The sequence below is a fragment of the Onychomys torridus genome, chromosome 15 (assembly GCF_903995425.1).
Source record: "Onychomys torridus chromosome 15, mOncTor1.1, whole genome shotgun sequence".
Lineage (NCBI taxonomy): Eukaryota > Metazoa > Chordata > Mammalia > Rodentia > Cricetidae > Onychomys > Onychomys torridus.
Genome location: NC_050457.1, coordinates 35903312 through 35924293, shown reverse-complemented (window position 1 = coordinate 35924293; position 20982 = coordinate 35903312). Strand labels below are relative to the sequence as shown.

At 43.1% G+C, this 20982-nt stretch overlaps 1 protein-coding gene across 2 annotated transcripts in view; it reads right to left on the bottom strand.

The window, feature by feature from the left end:
* Window positions 1-11390, bottom strand: part of Il6st (interleukin 6 signal transducer) — a 41451-nt gene extending 30061 nt beyond the window's left edge. The window contains exons 1-3 of one of the 2 annotated variants that reach the window (XM_036206963.1): window positions 11222-11390; window positions 4495-4580; window positions 1159-1236 (exon numbers count right to left, since the gene is read on the bottom strand). In XM_036206963.1, coding sequence (XP_036062856.1) covers window positions 1159-1222 — 64 coding nt within the window. In that variant the 5' untranslated portion in view covers window positions 1223-1236; window positions 4495-4580; window positions 11222-11390. The remainder of the gene's footprint in view (window positions 1-1158; window positions 1237-4494; window positions 4581-11221) is intronic. The other variant, XM_036206962.1, reaches the window with a different exon arrangement.
* Between the last annotated feature and the right edge of the window lie 9592 nt (window positions 11391-20982).

Genomic DNA, 20982 nt, shown 5'->3' with positions numbered 1-20982 from the left:
TGGATTGTCTTTCCATGTTTTTGTGTTCTTTCCAAAACTTTTCATTAGGTTTTATAACTTATATTTTAGCTCTAACTAAATTTACTTGTATTTATTTTTGGAGTCACTGTAAATAAGACTGCCTCTTCAGATACTTTACTATTAGCATATAGAAATGCTGCTGACCTATGCATGTTAATTTTTTTTAAAAGGTTTATTTATTTATAATGTATACAGAAGAGGGTGCCAGATCTCATTGCAGATGGTTGTGAGCCACCATGTGGGTGCTGGGGATTGAACTCAGGATCTCTGGAAGAGCATTCAGTGCTCTTAACCTCTGAGCCATCTGCATGTTAATTTTTTTTTTTTTTTTTTTTGAGACACGGTTTCTCTGTGTAGCTTTGCGCCTTTCCTGGAACTCACTTGGTAGACCAGGCTGGCCTCGAACTCACAGAGATCCGCCTGGCTCTGTCTCCCGAGTGCTGGGATTACAGGCGTGCGCCACCGCCGCCCAGCTGCATGTTATTTTTTTAATCAGCAACTTTTCTGAATTCATTGTTTTTTGTAGACTCTTTGGGGTTTCTTGTATATAAGACTATGTCAGACAATTCGACATCCTCTTTTCCAACCAGGATGCCTTTCATATTTCTTTTGCCTGATTGAGCGCTCTGGCTAGGTCTTCAAATATCATATTTAGTAGAGGTGGTTAGAAACAAAGGTAGCAAAAATAACCTCTATCCTGTATCAGATCTTGGAGAAAAAGCTTTCAGGTCTCTCCATTCCGCACATTAGCTGTGGACTTCAAGTGTGTGTGTGTGTGTGTGTGTGTGTGTGTGTGTATGCAACTTTTATTATGTGGAAATGTTCTTCCTATACTTATTATTTTAGGTTATGAAAGGTTTTACATATTTATCAGAATGTATCTACTAAAGTGACCATACAGTTTTTGCCCTTCAATCTGTCTCAAATTAGCTAATTAGCATTTAGTATTTATAAAACTCAAATAAATGATATAAAACAAATTATCAGGCGTATTTATACTAAAGTTATTTCTCTCACTAATAACTCATGAAAGAATATATAAGCATAATTATAAAAGTATTAAACATGAGCCTAATTATATAGTATATAAAACGTATAAGCCAAACTTGTAGAATTGGGACATTTCATGAACCTTACCTATAGATTCAGCGATGAGAAAAATAAGCAAAGCTTGTGTTAGCCAAATCCTCAGTGTCGACATCTTCAGGGATGCTCCTGTAACAGACATAATGTGCAATTTCAAACCTGTTCTCTTACACACAAGCTAAGACAGAGGCTTATTCTACTGTGCAGCTATTTTCTGAAAGGTGGTCAAATACCTATGTGAATGCAGAAAGGGACTATTTTCTCCATTCACTAAAGTTATGGCTGCACAAAAACACTAGATGACATCAACAGTTAAGGACCAATCCCGGTTTGTTTGCCTGCACGTATGCCTGCACGCCAGAAGAGGGCACCAGATCTCATTATAGATGGTTGTGAGCCACCATGGGGTTGCTGGGGATTGAACCTAGCTCCTCTGGAAGAACAGCCAGTGCTCTTAACCTCTGAGCCATCTCTCTAGCCCCAGTCCTGGTTTTTTTATGATGTGAAATCATACATACAAGTAAGTAACTGTGAGATGGAGGACTTCAGAAATGGCAAAATCCCCTCTAAGAAACCTCAGAGGGACTAGGCAAATGGGAATTTAGCTCAGTATGACCACAAATAGCCCCTGACAGGAGGAGGGTGCCCACAAAGTACTAAGGATTCGAACAGCTCGTAGGAAAACAAGCAAAACTTTTTGAGTAGGCAGTTTATAGAGAAAGAAATTCACATAACTAGAATATGCAAAAAGACAATTTTAAACTACTCACAATGAGATGCAAATTAAAAAGAAGATAGGAAAGAAAACTAATACACTCTGGAAAATGGTGGGACAGGCGAGGCGTTAGCCAGTTAAAAAGCATTCTGTACCTGGCATTACACACCTAACAACAAATCTAAGGAAAATCAGAACAACATATGTCCACACACAGACATACTCAAATGTTTATAGCAAATCTATTCAGAAAGATCTCAGACTGGAAACAACCCAAATGTCTATCAATTGGTGAACGGATAAAGAGAATCAGCTCAGGGCATATCTACAAAACAAAGAGCACCCAGCAATAAATGGGAACAAACTAATGATGTATCAAGTACAAGAGGAAACCCCCCCAGAAGTGAGTGGGATGGCAGATGCCAGCCACAACACGGTGCATGATGAGGAGGGGGTAGGGTGAGGTAGAGGGCAGGAACGACGAGTCTGTTGGGGTGGTGAGAATATTCAATAACTTGATTTGGGTGGTGACTTTCTAAAGACTACAGGTGTTTGTGAAGATTCACTGCACTGTGCCAACATTACAATGCTCTGGTCTGAGACTAGTCTACTTGGAAGCTGATAAATTTGCTTGCTGCAGTTACATGAATATCAGCAAATCACTGTAAGCCCTCTGAGTTAGAAACAAAAAATATGATGCTTAACAGCAGCAACAAACCATCAATAGATTCTTTTGCTAACTACTAGCTCATTTCACAGGGTGCTGTGAAGTCAGGTCACACCCATAGATAGCAAGTTATCTTACAGCACACAAAGATCTGGCTTAGGAATCCACACCTAAGCGAGCAGGAAGCATTCCGGCCTTTTACTCTAGAGGGGGCCATTACAGCTATGTTTTAAAACTGCAAGCAAGCCTTCCTAAGTGAAACAGTATTTCAACATCCTTCAAATGACAAGTAAGGGTGATGCAGTCAGGGCTTTTGCAACTAAGACATATAGTATGCAAAAATCATGACCCACTTTTCTTTTTAGTGTTTATACATTGAATCTTACTTGTAACCAAACAACACTATACAGACAAGGTGTACATACACTGAAAGAAACATGTGCTAATGTCTTCCAAAGGATACACTTAGGATGCCCAAGGCAGGTGCGGCTCCACAGATCAGGTTCTCAGTACACACAGGGCATAGCTTCAACAATCCCCAGCGACAAGAAAATCAAACCACATCCAAAAGCTGATAAGCAACCAGACACACTGGCAGTCGAGTAACTGAGCCATGGCAGTTGGCAAGAAGAATGTACAAGCGTGCACAGCATGGATAACTCTCACACACAGAACTAGAGCGGGGTAGGCTTGTGACTGAGCAGTGCCACGAGGAAATGGAACAGCCTTTCACTGTAATGACTACAAGTATTACTTCCTAATTTTTTGCAACTGTCACTGAGATGTGAGGAAAGAGCGTCTATGAAAGTGCCTGACATCGAAGTACAAATGTATTCTGTGTTGTATCCTACACAACTAACTTCGCTTGGGGCTTATTTTGTTTTAAAATGGACGGTATTCTGCTACATTCTTTTGATTCTGTTGAGAGTAAACATTCAAATCAAAAGTGTATTAAACAGCCAGCACGCCTTTAATCCCAGCACTCGGGAGGTAGAGGCAGGTGGATCTCTGTGAGTTCAAGGCCAGCCTGGATTACAGAGTGAGTTCCAGGAAAGGCACAAAGCTACAGAGAAACCCTGTTCTGAAAAACAAAACAAAACAAAACAAAAAAAAAGTGTATTAAATGCTCCTACTTCACAGCTCTTGCAGAATATGCACATATTGCAAAAATACTGCCTACAATGACTTCCTTGAATTTGTAAAAGCTTCCTAGAAAGCTTTTACAAAGCGAAAACATGACTAGTGACTGCGGATGCTTGCATCTACAGTTTATTTCAGAACGGAGTGGCTCTTCTATATTGGTAATTCCTCAACTCTGGCAAGCCAACAGTGGTGTGCTGAAAGGTGTGTCACAAGTGACTTCCTCCAGTAAAGCTCGTCACACAGATTGTGAATGGCTTGCTTGAGAACTCAGAACAGACATGCAGTAACCACATCACCACTCCCTCTTTCAGTCCGTGGATTTTCTGAAGTGAGAAAAAGCAGTGTAATTATAACTGATGAATGTTAACAACTGTGCACTCTAAATGTTTTTATTGCCTACACTGTGACTTTTATGTTTATTTCCATTTTATAAAATCTAACCCAAGGGCAGAATGAAGAATGAATAAGGACTGCATTCCCTGAGAAAGATATCAGTGTAAACCGTTACTACGGCAAGGTAACTGTCATAACTACAGAACCTTACATGAAGCCTGGCTGTCAGAAATAAATTGTGTTCACCGATGAGCTGGGTAGGGATCAGGGTGACACTTACAGAGTGTCTTACTATAATCCATCTGTAAAATACTGGCCATACTACATTAAACTGAGCTACATTATTTTACAGTCATCCACCCTTCACTCCTTTCCAGTTCATGCTAACACACTGGACTCTTTGGTTACACATAATGCTTTCCCACTGGTCATTTCTATCCCTACCCCTGGGGGCAGACAGGTAGGGCAGGGGTTGTTTATTGGACTTTTACAAAAGAAAAACAAAAATTCAGACAAGACAATTACTTACCCAACTCACAAAATTAGCAAATGAAAAGGCATGAATCTGAAGCAAGCCCACCAGCACCAAATGTCATGTTCCTTCTCTTGGTCTCCCTGTGAAGACAGAGCCTTGCTCAGAACACTGGCTTTGGTAAGTGTTGCACGTGGGCTTACTAGGATCTTCGAGAACATCATACACGCATACAATGTTCATATTGTTCATGTTCACCCTACTCCTCCTCTAGCTCCTGGGTCCACCTGTATACATATTTTCAAATCCTCCTTGCTATTACGTTTGCGGGTTTGCCCCAAGTAGCACATGTTAGAGAACTTCAAAATAAAAGAACCCCACAAATTCTTGGGTGAGAGTACTCAATAATCCAGTGGTTATTACTGTATCTTTTTTCCCCATTGAGAGAAGGTTCTGCTATGTTGTCCTGGTTGGCCATTAACTACCGAATTCAAGTAATCTTCCTGCCTCAAGCCTTTGGGACCAATAGGGCCCAGAGTTATGTTTAATTGTGGTTCTCAACCTGTGGAGTTGTGACCCCTTTGGATCACATGACATTTTCATGCAGGTTGCCTAAGACCATCACAAAACACAGACATTTATATTACAGTTCATAACAGTAGCAAAATTAGTTATGAAGTAGCAATGAAAATAATTTTATGGTTGGGGGTCACCACAACATGAACTGTGCTAAAGGTTTACAGCATTAGGAAGGTTGAGAACCACTGGTTTAATATATAAATATTAAAGTCATCTACACCTAATTCAACCCCCTTGATGTCTATGTAACGTCACAAGGGCATTTTGTTGATAGGAACATTTACAAGTCCTTAGTAGAAGGTCGATACCTTTTGTTCTCTACTGGCCCTGACTCCTCAACTGTCCAACCATGCTCGGTGCTAGGTTCAGGTGAGCAGTGGCAGCTATTTTTTGAAATAACTTAAAACTTAGGCAAAGAATTGAATCTTGTATTTCTGCTTTCCACATGTTCTATCTTTGATATGACACAATAACAAGGAATTAAGTTTGTAACATTAAAACAAAAAAAGAATATTCAATTTAAGTTGGGGATTTAGCTCAGTGGTAGAGCGCTTGCCTAGCAAGTGCAAGGCCCTGGGTTCAATCCTCAGCTCAAAAAAACAAAACAAAACAAAACAAAAAAATTTCAAATGAAAAATGGGGGGGGGGGGGAGCAGGCATTGTAAAGTCTATAATTTTACCAAGAAAAATAGCTAGTGAAAAATGTTGCTGGGTATCTGGAAAATTCTCCACCTACAACTTCCCAGTGTGTAAGCCAGTATGTATCTCTTACACTATAAAGCCGGGTTCACCGTGTGATGCCTGCTGTCACTTCCCTTCTTCACGTAACACTACAAACTGGAGCTCCATAAGCACCACATAGGTTAAGTTTTACAGCCTTTGCTCTGCCTCCTTCCCAGAGGTCTTTCTTGGCCTCTCTGAACTGCTTCTACCACCCTGCTCTCTGCTATTGGTGTGTTAATGTAGTGTTTGAAGAAATGGTTACTTAAAAAACAGTGCTTCTGCACATCAGTAATAACCAACTAAGAAATACAATAGAAAAAAAAATACTACTCATAATGGCTCCAAAAGCAACACCAGAATAGGAAAAATCTAGTCAGAACTAAAAAGAATTTCACAGTATAAAAATGCAACGCAACTTTAACCCAAATAGCAAAGTAGTTTATTGTAGAACTTTATATCTCAATTAAAGTTTCACATTAAAAACAAGACACTAAGGGCCAATTTTCAAACAACAAGAAGAGGATTGATGTACCCTCATTCAGACCTACCATAAAGAATAAACATGCATGGGCACAGACCACAGACAAGTCGACAGCATGAACTAAAGAAGCGCAAGTCTACAGCACAAAGAAAGGAAATGAAGTCTATGCAACTGCTTTTAGAACTGGGATGTAGCTCGGTGGTACACAGCATGCCTTCATGTGTATGACTTTGGTTTGATCCCTGGTACCACAAAACAAACAAAAAACCCCAGATAAATTATAAAGAATTTATAAGCTGGGCATGCACGCACCTGTAAGTCTCAGAGGGTGGGGTGCTGAGGAAGGAAAATCAATAGAGCCTAAGACTTGGCAGCTAACCTGGGCAATATAGTGAGAGCATGCAAAAAAAAAAAAAATCTGTTATGGCATCTCATCTTACTCAAAGATATTTTTGGGACAACTGGTCCTATGAAGAAAAATACAAAGAGATATTTTTATTATACAAGCATATTCCAAGTTAATATATTTTCTATTTCGGATTCACGAGTACTCTGATAAAAATCTATGTTCTCACCATCACTTAAGACAAAAACATTGCAAATACAATTGATGCCAGACAGTTCTTGGCTACAGGAAGCTCAAAGCTAACAGGTAAAATACATGCAAAGTGCTTTGGGAACAGATTTTATCCCATTCAGGGCTCAGGGACACTCAGCTATAAAATAAAGTCAGAGTTTCATGAACGAGAAAACTGTATGTTTGGCTGAAGACTGCCAATGTGAAGGTCTAACAGCCAGCACTGTGCTATCTGAAATACAGCTCTGATGAGCCCAGCTTGCACTAGGGGGTGCAGTTGCAGGGGATGTTCAGAAGACAGAACATCCTAACAAGATGGACTGTACAGGCGACGCAGTATGAACACACTGTTTATAATAATTAGCCCACTCTTCCTTAAAGCCAAGGATGACAGTAACTACTAAAGAGAATCTGAAATTCTGGAGGCAAGACATTCAACCTTTAACAGAGCAACTCATTTGTTCTACTGGAAGGAATTACGTTCTTGCTCTGGATAGGAGTGCAGGCAGCTTTAAAGCATCAACCTAGTCTTAGCGTACACTAACAGATACAGCTCTGACTCGGGAGCGGAGAAACTCACAGAATCCCTCTGACTAGCTAGCCACAGAATGAAGCCCTGGTGGCCCCGTGACACCACAAGTGTTTGAGTCTCCATTCACCACCCCTGCTTTTTAAGTTCCTCATTAAGCTCCTGGTTTAAAATGCAACCATACGGTTGGTTCTTTCCTTTATCCACTTTTGATATTCTTGGCTAGCTTTTATCTGCTGGCCATGAATGTACCCAAAGATGAAGTACTCAGGATCCACTTTTCTTTTAAAATATGTACTTTGAAGACATGTAACTTCAATTAGTACCTTACCTTCAAACCAAATTTCAAGAATTCTGGCTTGAATCATCAATTCTAAGTATGTATCATCTTAGATATCCTGCATCTGATGCAAATCAATTTACTAAATCTCCCCACTTAAAACTACCTACAAACCAAACATACACATACAACATAATCCAATACTGTTATCAGGGCTTTTTTAATCATAGAAACTTACCCCCCCACACACACACCTATAAACAGCTCATGGTTTTCAGCTGCTCCAGCAGGAAAGCCTTCTTGTTCTCTGATCAACCCTTAAAACTTGACTTCTCAGTTACACATCTTACCCAGACTTCCTTCATGACCTTCTCACCGGCCTCTCTTTATGGATGACTGGACCCGCTCACCACACTTCCAATGGCTCCCAGCCACTCCCCTACCACACACTCCTCCTTCTCTGACCATGGCACTTCCAATACAGAGAGCCTGGGCACTGTTTCGTCATGCACTGTCCAATTGACCTCCAATATTCAGTTCTACTTTAAACTAACAGCAATGGAGGCGGCTGGGGTACAGTCCATGGTAGAGCACTTGCTTCCAATGTGGAAAGGCCCTGGTACAACCCCCAGCCCACTACATAAATAAAACCCTTTCCTTAGACGTCCTTCTCTCAAACTACTGTGCTATAATCCCAGAGAATTACGAACAATCTGCCTTTCTACTCCAATTATGCTGAAATTATCCTTTTAGTTTTCCAACTGCAAAGTAAATATTTAAGCTTCTTGCTTTTTCGTGGCCTCAGCAAACTGGTCCTAACCTTCATCATTTCCATGTCAGCCACACCTAGATGGTAAGCTCCAGTTACAGCAAATTTCTAGACTTCCTCTAAAACACCTTCTTGAACGTGTGCTCACACACACTACAGTTTGACTCTACCACGCCAGTGCCCTGCTGACTCTGCCTTGTTCTGTTGTTTATAACCCAAAGGAACATCTCTTCTGTGGATTTTCCCCCACATTCACAAACATCTGTTTCCACTGCACTTTCAGAGTTCCCTAAAAGGATACAAAACATAGCACAGTCATTATACAACTTCATATGCTCAGAATCTTGGAGCCTTTGGCAAACAGCTAAAAGAATGGTTAGTTTATGTATGTATGCACATATGTAAGTGGTACTGACGGAGAATGTATGTAGTATGCAGTGCTGAGGATCGACCCCAGGGCTGGCACATGGTAGGCAAGCACTCTACTATTGGCTACATTCCCAGACTAATAATGACTTTTTAAAAAGAACTGGTATAACCATTTTACTCTGTTCTCATGTAGACAATATGAAAAATTAACACGTATTACAGATAAGAATTCAGCCTGAACTCAGGATATCTAAGCATAAATGTAAAATGTGACAATAATGTCTGTGTTTGGGGTTTGCCTTTGTGTAAAAAAGGGTAGTGGACCTACTTCAATAAGGCTATGTTCAGAGACTGACATACAAAACTGTGTAAGTTACTGGTTGGCAAACTGAATATACTGTAGTAACAGCACATGGCAGTCCTTTACGAAACGAAGTTCTAGTCTCTATTCTGCCCTCTGTTCTATATTTAGAACAGGATCTCTCTAATTTCCTCTTTATCCAAACCTTATCCAGATCTCAAGGCTGACCTCTAGGAAACACACTGGCTATTTCAATTCCAATCCTTAAAGACCCACAGCACTTTCTACATCACTCATCATTTAATTGAAACTGCTCTGTATCCAGGTAATTTTTTACACACCAGTTTGTCAGCCCAATTTTGTAAACTTTCAGAAACCTAGACGTTATCTAGGGCATCTTTATTAATTCCACAGCAGGCTGAATGCTCAGTAAAATAATCTCAAAGGAAACCTCATCTGTAATCAAACCACTTTTACAACCAAAAACATGGAGAAAGCTGTGGGAACTTCCATGGTTCTTTAGCAGACAAATATTTAGCTGCAAATATATCAGGGCCAGGTAATGCAGCAAAATGAGGTCTGAAATCGAGTCTAGGGAAAAACCCTTCCTGCTACTGCAGTGCTGTGGGCAACACATAACTTCCCAGATCGAATTATACTAATGAATTTTCTGTAAGAAATCTGTCAAGAGGACAGTCTGTGAGCACAGGATTTGGAGTCATAAATTTGTTGAGCCTGTTTCCATTTCTAAAACGGACTGTAACAACTACTTCATAGGTATGTAATAATCAGCATTCATCCTAGTATTTAACCAAAACGTCACATTCTCTTAGGAAAAAATCTTTTTAAGTGAAAACACAAAGTCACAAATAAAATAGAACAAAATGTCCAGTTACATAAGAACATGGCATTAAAAGAGCAGGTGGCAGTATTTGTAATATTTTAAATAACCATGTCAACAATACAGATGAGCAGAGTGAAAAAAAATTCCATCATAAAGTTTATGCTTATCTGACATCACCCCCTTGCAATTTTTTTTTCTTTTACTTGTGAGTAGAAGCAAATGGGCACAATTATTCCCCCAAAAGAAACCCGCGGAAAACACAATTAAATCTACTATCAGATCAGTCCTATAAATGTAGCATTCCAGTGGAGGGTTCACAAATAATTCGAAAATGTCAAATATGAACATGAACTTGAGAGATTAAGGCGATGGGCGATCATCCCCTCCGATAATGAGTCAGTAAGTTCAAATTAAAGAGATGTTCCAACTGGAAGCTGGCAGTCTCACATGGTCTGAAAGGGTTTGTTTACACCACTGACCAGACCAAACAGCTTAAGCTTTCAGGATTCACCCTGACATTCCAGTATCAACAGCCTACTTTGAAGCAGCACAGCTGCCGGGACAGCCAATAACCATACAAATTAAGCCCAAATGAACTTCCTTTTGATGGAAACAACAACAACAACAACAACAATAACGGAGCAGTGGGCCAAGCCTTCGATATTATTTCTGTTTGGAGTTCTGAATTAAAACGTCGTTCATCCAGGAAAGAAGAGAACCCGCTGCTACTTGGAAAAGTTAACGCTTAGGAGAAGAAGTGAACATTTATAAAGACAGATGGGATTGCGCTCCGGAGGTAAAGGCACGCAGGGTTTACTAGGAGGGGACCAAAGGGAGCGTTAGTATTTATAATCACCGAACTTGTCATCAACGCCAAAACGCTGCGATTTCTGGGTGAAAAGTTCGCTTTGGGTAAGAGACATCCAGAGCAGGGAGTGAAGAGTCAAGTCTGGGGCGGGTGTTATTTCAGGGGACACCGAAGACCAGACTTTCTGGGGCCGTGTCTACCGCCGGTTCAGGGGACGAGGCACGGGAGCGGGGAGGACGCGGGACGACGGACGCCCAGGACGCGCGATCCCGAGGGAACTTTGGGGCGGGGGCTCCGGAACTGTGCGTCAGGAAGGAACGCGGCTGGAGGAGACGAGTGACGAGGCCCGGGACGTGGGAGCCGGGAGCGGGGAAGGAAGGAAGGAATGCGGGGATTCCCAAGCCGGCCGGACCAGCTCCGGGCGTGCGCCGAGCCGCTCCAGCCCGGCCCCGCTGGGCCCCGGCTGCCAGGTGGCGGCGCCAGGCAGCCCGCACCCTCCCGCGCCGGGGCCCTGCCCTCCTCACCTCAGGCCGCGAGCCTCGCCGCCCCGGCGCGTCCCTCAAGCCTCGCGGATCCGGGCCCACTCCGCCCGCCAGCCCCTCGGCGGAGCCGCAGCCCGGCTGGCTCGAAACTCCCGACGGCGCACGCCGCCCTCCGCCCGCCGCCGACCAAGACTCTCCTAGCTCCGCCCCTTGTGGCCCCGCCCCCCAGGGACGGAGTCCTGGAGCTGATTGGCTTAGGTCGGTCCCGGAGCGCGCGGCCATTGGTCCGGGGTCGCGGGAGACGAAGGGGCGGGACTGCGCGCCGCCGCGATTCCCGTAACGCGGCTCCCCGCGTCCCGGATTCCCGTGGTTGTGCCCCGTAGCCTCTCCCAGACGTGATCGAAGGCTTCCCCGCCGCTCCTCCACAGTGGCCGGGACGGAAGGTTCCATTTTCCCCGAGGGTAATGGGGTCTGGGACCGCAGCCCAGGCCTCAGCTGCCTGCCTGGGCGGTCTTCCCCGAGGGCCTGCGAGCCTCCGGAGACAGCCCGGAGGCCCTTGGGACTCTGCCGGCGAGGGAGCTCCTTGGGGACAGGGCAGGGCTTAGTGGCTGTGACTGCACACGCCAGTGGTGACCGCTTCAGTCCTAGGCTTAAGTAAACGAACCTTGCTACTGTGCTATTTTTTGTTGTTGTTAGTAAATGAGTTTGGGTGTGATTGATTGATCAGTGAGTCCCAGTGTTGGTGACCTGCCAAGAAACTCTTGTTTTTTTGTGTGGTTTGCATCTCCTGGTCTGTGATTAGAAATGCTGCGGAAAAACCAATTTCATTGTAACTCATCACCCTCCCCTCGACTGGAAAATGAACCTAAACGCTCGCGTGTGTGTGTGTGTGTGTGTGTGTGTGTGTGTGTGTGTACCCCGCCCCCAAGCAAGGTGAGAAGCTTAAAAGGTAAGAGATGTGTAGCTGTAAAGAAACACTCCAATTTGTGTTGGTGAACTGAGCATGGGGCCTGCCCTAGAGTGTGGTTGATATAATCAGTGTAACTCCATTGAAGAAAAGTGATTCTCTCTTCCCCAACATCTCTTTGTTTTTGTTTTGTTTTGTTCAAAGGAGGAAAGGACCGAAAGTTGTTTGGATGGACAGGTGTGTGGGAAGAGTTGGGGGACAGCAGAGTGGTGTGGTCAAAATATACTGTTTAAAATTCTCAATAAAATATTTTTAAAAGATTAAAAGTGAAGAAATGATTCAAAAAGAGGGAATGCAGACAAGGGGCTTTTGGGAAGAAAAGCTACAATAATGGTACCATTGTGGTAGGCTACAATAATGATTTAAGGAGCGAATAATCCCCATAAATTAGTCATTTTAAAGTTCTTTGTTATGTTGAAGATTCAGCTGGAACAAAATGGGTCCAAGTGCACTATCTCTCCCTGCCCCCTTTTCCTTCTCTCTCTCTGCTGCAGATCTCTATACCCCCAAGCTCTAAATTATGACCCGTTAGCTGTTGGTGAGATACTTTGAAAAGACACTGTAAAGGAATCCCAGACACACTTGAGGTTGATGCTTCAACTAAAGATGTGTTCGGCTCCTGCGGCTGCTGCCTGCTAACCTTCAGAGTGTGACAAGATAGATAGGGGTGGAGAGACTTCTAAGAGACATTGCTCAATTGGAACTCTTCCAAAGGGGCACCTAACGTGGCTTTGGGGCAATCAATGCAGAGCAGTTCCGTGGTACTTCTGCTTCCAGACTGTCGAAGGGCAAATCCTAGCACAGCTACTATGCATTGCTGTGACCCTGGAGGAGTCTTGAGTTTCTTTGTCTGCAAAATGAGGATAAAGGTTCTTATCTGCTAAGTGGCAAGAATGAAATTATTTAAAACACAGAAAGGGTTTGACACATGCTACATGTTTAGTAGATACCAGTTATCCTTGACTGTCTCTTGCCATTGCTTCTCAGACCTTTCTGCATTGCAGCATTTGTTTAGAATTCTGTTTCTCTGAGGAGGTCATGGGTAGAAGGAGGCCAGTATCTTATAACACACTCACCTGCCTTGACCCTTTGGTGGAGAATACAAAGGTCTATGCTGCCCCTCGCACACGTATACTTCATCACCTTATCTGTGGCTGTCAGTATTGACTCAGCTCAGGCCTTGGCACTAAGAAACTCACATTTTATGAGAGTAGTTAAAATCCTAAGCAAAGGAGCTGGAGAGCTGGCTCAGCAGTTAAAACACTTGATGCTCTTGCAGAGGATCCAGGTTCAATTCCCAGAACCCATATCAGGTGGCTCAGTTCCAGGGAATTCAGTACCCTCTTCTGACCTCCAAAGACACTTGCATACACATGGTGCACGTAAACTCAAAAGGACACACACACACTACAAGAAAAAAACAACCTTGACAAACAATCCTAAATAGGAACGATTAATGATGGACATAGAACTCCCAGAACTGCACGACACTAGGAAACACCCACTCTATGGAAGTTGTTTGATTTTTCCAGACCGGTCTGTAGAACGTTGATCCTGAAATGACCCCTTTCTGGTTAAGAAATTTGTCATTAGAGCTGGGTGATGGTGGCTCATGCTCTTAATCCCAGTACTGGGGAGGCAGAGTCAAGTGGATCTCTGTGAGTTCGAGGCCAGCCTGGTCTACAGAGTGAGATCCAGGACAGGCTCCAAAGCTACATGGAGAAACTCTGTCTTGAACAAAAACAAAAAAACAAAATAAGAATTTGTCATTAGAAAGCCCTGTCAAACATTGCAATGTGCACTTTTTCCCCTCGTTGTAACACCTTGTTTCTAACTACAATTGATAATAAGCACTAGTTTGTGGAAGAAAGGATGGGAGAAGAATGGGTGGAAGAGTGTCATATGACCCGCCCTCCAACTCTGTTTGGGGTAGGTGAACAAAGCTAATGACACATGCTGTAGGAAGAAGGGGACAAATGTTAAAGACACACTTTACCTGTTTCTGTTTACCTGAGTCGGCCCTGACTAGGTTATAAGTGTGATTCCTTGTCTGTGCCCTGTAATGTTTCTGAAACTCTGTGTCAGTTCTGCAGTTAATCACACACCCTGTTAGCTAATGATTTCAGCCTTCGTGTTGATGATTCAGTGATTGCTCTGAGCTCACAATTTCTCATCCTTTTCCAGTGATCATTGGCTTCATTTTATATGCAAATATAAAGGTAAAGCCACACCTTCATCCTAGTCATTTAATGAAATTACTCCATCTCCCAAACGTGGGGCTATGTTTCATTCTCAGTATCCTTAGCCACCTACATCTGTACCTCTCTTTTGTGCTCACTCCCACGGAATCTGCAGTTTGTTCTCAGTGTGACCTCCAGACTTTGTTCTCAGAGCTTATCAGTTATTTCCTACATGCTCTTATCTTCCTAAACAATGGGAAACTTTCTAATCAGCCATTTTAACTATACTCTCACTTATATCTTCAGTTCCCTTGATGTTCAGCAATATTATCAACCTAGTTACTAACAATTTTCCCTTTCCTTGGACTGTATCCAATGCTTATCTTAGTATAGAAATGCATTATCCTTGGGAAAGATCAGGTCTACCATTTATGAGCATCTTTGACTTTTTTTTTCAGTTTAGGATTCAACTACTGTAGACGTGTATCCACTTCCTCTTTATCCTTCTGTCTTCCAAAAAGGAAGGTCCTTCACAAAAATGTTCATAAGGAGTATGATTTTACATTCAATCAAACTTTTCTTAAGATCCACACCTGGAGAATGAAATTATATCAAGCAGTGGGCTATTTTGGGGTCCTGAAGTCCTGGAGTTGAGGAGGTACTAATTATTCAAGTTTGTTCAGCTCATCTCCTCACTAAACATTTACTACCAATTATGTGCCAGCTTGAGATATAGATCTAAAGAAGACATATATGTTCCTTGAAGGACAAAAAGTGTAATGCAATAGATAAACAAGCAGATAATGATGGTATTGATGTCCCACTGCAACCTAGAAGGTAAAAAATGTATTCTGAGAGAATTCATGCTTGAATGCTTTGGGAACATTTGTATATACCCATTTGTATACCCATACACCTCTGGGTGGGCTAGAGACAGCCTCAATCCCTTAATGCTCCATGGTAAAATTAGAACTAGTTCCCTTCTTGAATTTGAGCTTGAGTCTGCACTGATCAAGGAAGTACAGAAAAGTGAACGTGGGTAAACTGGGGGCTTCCACTGTGGCCTCTGGGAGGGCTGAGACACCATGTACAAAATCCAACTGGCTTAGCAGAGCACTTTGAGAGAGCCAAGACTACCTGGGAAATGAAAGTGGTCCGGCTGATGTCCACCTTGCTGCTGCCCCTGCTTATGGACCAAGCATTCGAGTGAGGCTCATCTTGGAACTTTTAGAGATGGATAAGTGACCCCAATCAATGACACCGAGGCAGAATGGTCTAGATGAACCCTGTCCCAATCTCCAGCTCAGAAATTATAGTACATGTTTTTGTTAAGAGCAGTAAATAAAATAAAAGCCCTCAAACTAATTGAGCAAAATACTGAAAATCTGGCTATCTTACTTGCCTGCAGCTATCAGCAGTTCCTGTTACCTAAGCCCTTTTTATATGCCATGATAGTCCTCCACAACCTGACCTCTCCTGCAGCCTTATCTGCTAACAAGACCTCCAGCTGTAGGTGCTCTAGGGGTTCCTGTTACCTATTAATGGTTCCCCGGGCCAAGATCCAAGATACTGCTTCCATGCCAAGAAGAAGACAGCTTACGTTGTTCCCATGGCCTGTTGTGGCCTAACTTGCTTGCCAGTTTCAATATTCATCTAGGACTGTTTCCTCCCAGAAGTCGACTCTAGGCCATGAGAAACTCACAGCAAAAATTCAAATAATTTCAAATGAATGACCTTTCATCTTAGAAAAGGAATTGAGGAGGACGGAGATTTCTGACTACAGAAAAAGAGGGAGTTGGAGCAGAAGAGAGAGAGAGAGAGCATGATTTGGGTGTGATGTTGGTTGGAGTCTCTTCCCCAAGGTTTGGTTGTCAGTGTCGTGATATTGAGAGGAGAGGGCACCTTTGAAAGTCGGAGCCTAGTGGAAGGTCTAGTTGCAGGGGCAGCACCTCAGAGGAATTACTGTTCATCTCGTTAGAGAAGGCTGTTATGGAGCCAACCCTACGCTGGCTCATGGCATTTTCGCCTACTGTCATGCCATGTTGTGGTGCAGCCAGGATACCCTTACCAGCAGCCAAATAGATGGAGTCACTCTACCTTGGACTTTCAGCCTTCATGAATGAGCTCTTCTTTATAAAACAAAAACAAAAAACAAACACAAAACAACCAACATCTGGGACTGTGTTAGAGCAACACGCATGAATACACCATGTTACACGATAAACTATAAAAATTTTGTTTTTCACCTTGGTCTCTGACAACACATACAACAGTGTGTGTGTGTGTGTGTGTGTGTGTGTGTGTGTGTGTGTGTGTGTGTGTGTGAATGCGTGTGGTTGTGTCTGTGTGCATATGGAGCCCAAAAGTCGGAAGCCAGTAAGTCTTTGGACTACATTGGATATCTTTATTTCTACTCACCTTAATTTTGAGACAGGGACTCTTTACTTGTTGGGGAATATTATTTTATAAAGTGTGTTACTTTTGTTTACGTTGCGTTTGTTGAACTCTGTGAAGCTGTGTTACTGAGCCTGTCTAAAACACCTGATGGTCTAATAAGGCGCCGAACAGCCAATAGCGAGGCAGGAGAAAGGATAGGGGGGGCTGGCAGGCAGAGAGAATGTGTAGAAGGAGAAATCTGAGAGGAAAAAGAAGTAGCCAGAGAAGGAGGAGGACTCCAGGGGCCAGCCACCCAGCCACACAGCAAGCCACAGAGTAAGAGTAAGATGTACAGAGAAGTAAGGGAACGGGAAAAGCTCAGAGGCAAAAGGTAGATGGGATAATTTAAGTTAAGGAAAGCTGGCAAGAAACAAGCTACGGCCAGGCATTTATAATTAAGAATAAGCCTCCTTGTGTGGTTTATTTGGGGGCTGGGTGGCGGGCCCCCCCAAAAGAGTAAAAAACAACCAACGCTTACCCAACCCAAAGCTCACTATTTTGCTTAGACTGGCTAGCCAGCAAACAGTCAGGATCTGCCCCTCCATCACCCTAGTGCTAGAGTTAGACAGGTGCCACTACGCTTGGTTTTCATGTGGGTGATGGGAGTCCAAACTCAGGTCCTCGTGCTTGTGTGGCAAGCGCTTTATCCACTGAACCATCTCCCAGTCCCTGAAGCAAGTTCTTGAAAGATGAACTCAGCAGTTGAGAACTCGGAGGGAGGTAGTTCCAGGAAGAGGGATCAGCAAGAGGGAACAATAAGAGGGTGAAGACACAGTGTCAGGTGAGGAGAGCAGCAGGGAGCCCAGGGGTGAGAAATAAAAGGGCGCACGAAGGAGGAGGCCTTCCTTAGGTACCATGCCACATGGAGAATTTGGACTTTATTTTGCAAGGAGATACTATGGTACTTTCATTGGTTGTTGTCTTGAGACAGGTTCTCATACAGCCTCGGCTGACTGCTCCGACCTTGGTACACACAGACCTTAAATTTCTCATCCTCCTGCATCCATTTGGCTTGTGATACTGTGCCCGGTATATGTGCTGCTGTGCATCACACCTGGGCTTTGTGCATGGTAGACAAAACACTCTACCAACTGACTTGTATCTCCAGCCTAGAAGTGAAGCTTCTCAAGCAGAAACTGGCTCAAAAAGTCAGTTCTCCTAGTACTGTGGCGGGGGAGTTTGAAGGGTGAAAATGGAGGTGACGGGTGATTTCAAGGTGTGTGCTTGAGGGCTTGACCTAGGACAGTGCCTCCTTTCGTGAGGGAAGAAAGGTGGCCACTCTGAGGGATGCCCGTAAGACAGAACAGATAGGGCTGAACAAGGGGGATGGGGAGCAATATGTGGACAGATCTCTGTTGAGAGTTTGACTCAGACGCTGCTCACCAGCAGTTCTTAGGTAATTTACAACATCTTAGAACGTCAGATTCCTCATCTACGTAGGTGGTTACACATAGTACGTGCATTCTAGATTTCTTGAAGGCTGACATAACATGAAAAGGTGAGTAGCATAGGACCTAGAGAGTAGACTCCCACTGTTTAGGTGTGATTTTAATTTCCTTTAGTCATTGTTGGGAGCAGATAGTGAAGTTAGGGAGCCAACAAGGATGATGCAAGGTTTATATCTTGGGCAGGATGGTGGATGGTGCTAAAGGGTGGAGCACACTTGTCAAGGAAGGAGTCACATTGTCATATTCTGAGACACAGCCTCTTACACTGTGCTGTTTAAATGCAGAGTCTCAGAACTGAATGTGGGGATCGCAGAAAGGTTGGCCATAGTGAAAGGCTTCTGAATATGCAATGACCAACAATTCATTCAAAATCAAAGACGTCAGAAATGTGAGGAGTTTCTAGTAGCAAGCACCTGTGTTGCCTTGGAGACCACTACAGCCTTGGTTCTTCGCACACGGCCAGCATGCACTGAACATTCCGTGTGCCATCAGACCACACATCGCCAGTGAATGCTGCCCCAACAGTGACTGTTGTGTAGTATGGATTGCACTGCTTTTACAGAAAACCCACAATTTTCTGCTCTTATGGAAACAATGGCCTAATTAGGAAAATAAAAACAACATTTTCCCACTGTCATTACTCAGCATGTGTTAAATAACTTTATCTTTGCATTGGGTTAAATTGTCTGCTGCTGGACTTAATAACTTTGAGTTTCATTTAAAAGTCGATGAATAACTTTTGGCTTTGACTTATAAAATAAGCCTGAACATACTTCTGCCAATTTTCATTGCCCATTTGTATGAAATGTGAAGAGGCATTGTAAGTTCTGAAGATTATAAAATCAAAAGATAATCAGCTGACTGACACTGAAGATGTTCTATGTCCTGAAGTATCAGATATTGGGATTCAGGACTGAGGAGATGCCTCAGTGGAGCTTGCTCTGCAGGCATGAAGACTCTGCACTCATGTAAAAGCTGGGCATGCTGTGTACTCAACTGTAACCCCAGTGCCGTGGGCGGCAGAGACCTGAAGATCGCTAGGGCGGGCTGGCTTATTGCCAGCCTACCTTCAGGTTCAGTGAGTGCGAACTTGTCTCAAAGGAATAAGGTAGAGAGCAGTAGAGAATACCTCTACTTTCTGTGTGGGTAGATAAGGGTATGCATACTTGCACACCTATACACAATTGCGTGCGTACACAATTTTGCCCACACACACACATCAAAACACAAGATGCAAGAGACATTGAACTTCTATAAGCTACAAGAGAGGGCACGTCTGGCTCTCTACATATAAAAACATTGTTAGAAAAAAAAAACAAAACAAAACAAAAAACTAAAAAAATGCACCAACATGGTAATACCCCAAAATCTAAGATGTTTATATCATTTATATCATAAACAAATGATATAAACACACACACACACACCAACAACATCCACATGAACACACACAAACATAATAGATACAATTTAAAAAGGATTGCAATAGTAATGTTCACTTCTGTGCTTTGTATCGGGGTAGTTAAGTCTTCCAACAGTGAGATGGCTAGTATTGCATTGTTGGTATACTACCCAAACAAAGGAAGTTGGCTGTCAGTAGGAAGGCAGTGTCTACAGACACTGGGTTTGACTCCCATGCTCGTAAACACTGTGGAAATAGTACTCAAAAATGACAGAGTAGACAGTTACTTTTACAATCTAAAATTGATCTTCAGAGAGAGCTATGTATCAGTGAGAGCTCCTTAACATTTTTGAGAGGTCCACAGGCCTCAGGTAAGCTTTGATACACATTGCCAAAAAGGAACAGACTTCCCTTCCTCTGTCCATTCAGCCTTGACAATATGGCTGGAGCCTTGGTTTCTGCTTCGTGGTTGCCTGAGTCATTTTTGTGTTTTCACTCTGTGGTAACTAAATGACTACCACAGTTTCAAGCCTACCACCAGCACACTATTCCAGCAGAAGTGTGAACTCTCTTGTCTTTCCTCGAAACTCTAGAAAATACCTCCCACTGTCTCATTAGATTACGTGTCCATGCACAATGGACATGGGATGGTTGCCTTTAATTCATTGGATCCCCTTTCTGTAACTCTTCCCAGCCCTGCTTCTAGGAATGAATGGGATGGGGTGGTGTTGTTTCCCCAAAGCAAGAACAGACTTTCTAGGAGGAGATGGACACTGGCAGGAAGAGACAGCTGTCCACTATGCTCTTATGACTTCTGGGTATGGTGCATTTATTTAGAGTTTTTTCTAACAGTGTTTTCACATGGATTTACTTTGTTCCTTTTGTTGGCCCTCTGGCCTAAATAATCCCCTGTGTTGTCTGTAAAGTCATTTACTGACTACACTCATGACATTTTTAGTGGCCCAGTGAAATCTCCCAATACAGTCTGCACAGATGCCAGCAGTAAGATAGCTGGCAGCCATGTTATCTTCAGAGTGGCCTGAGTTAAGGTCCTGGAAGGAAGAGCTGCCCAGTTGTCTTGCCTTTGCCACAGTCAAGCCTTGAGAGTCCTTTTTCTGCATGGCTTCTGAGGCTTGGTTGAGGAGGGGAGAAGATAGAGAGAAGGTTGGTTCAAATATCAGGTCCACACTGTGCCTCCTTTGCCTGTCACCACCATTTTCTAATAACAAAAAACACTGGACACCAATTCACACATCCTCATAGCTTGAGACACTTTCCATCTTGAGTAAAAACACCCCAAAGTGGGAGAAATCATCACTAGGCTTCTAGAGAGCCTAGGTCGAAGGAGCTAGCTTCAAATGACCCTGAAA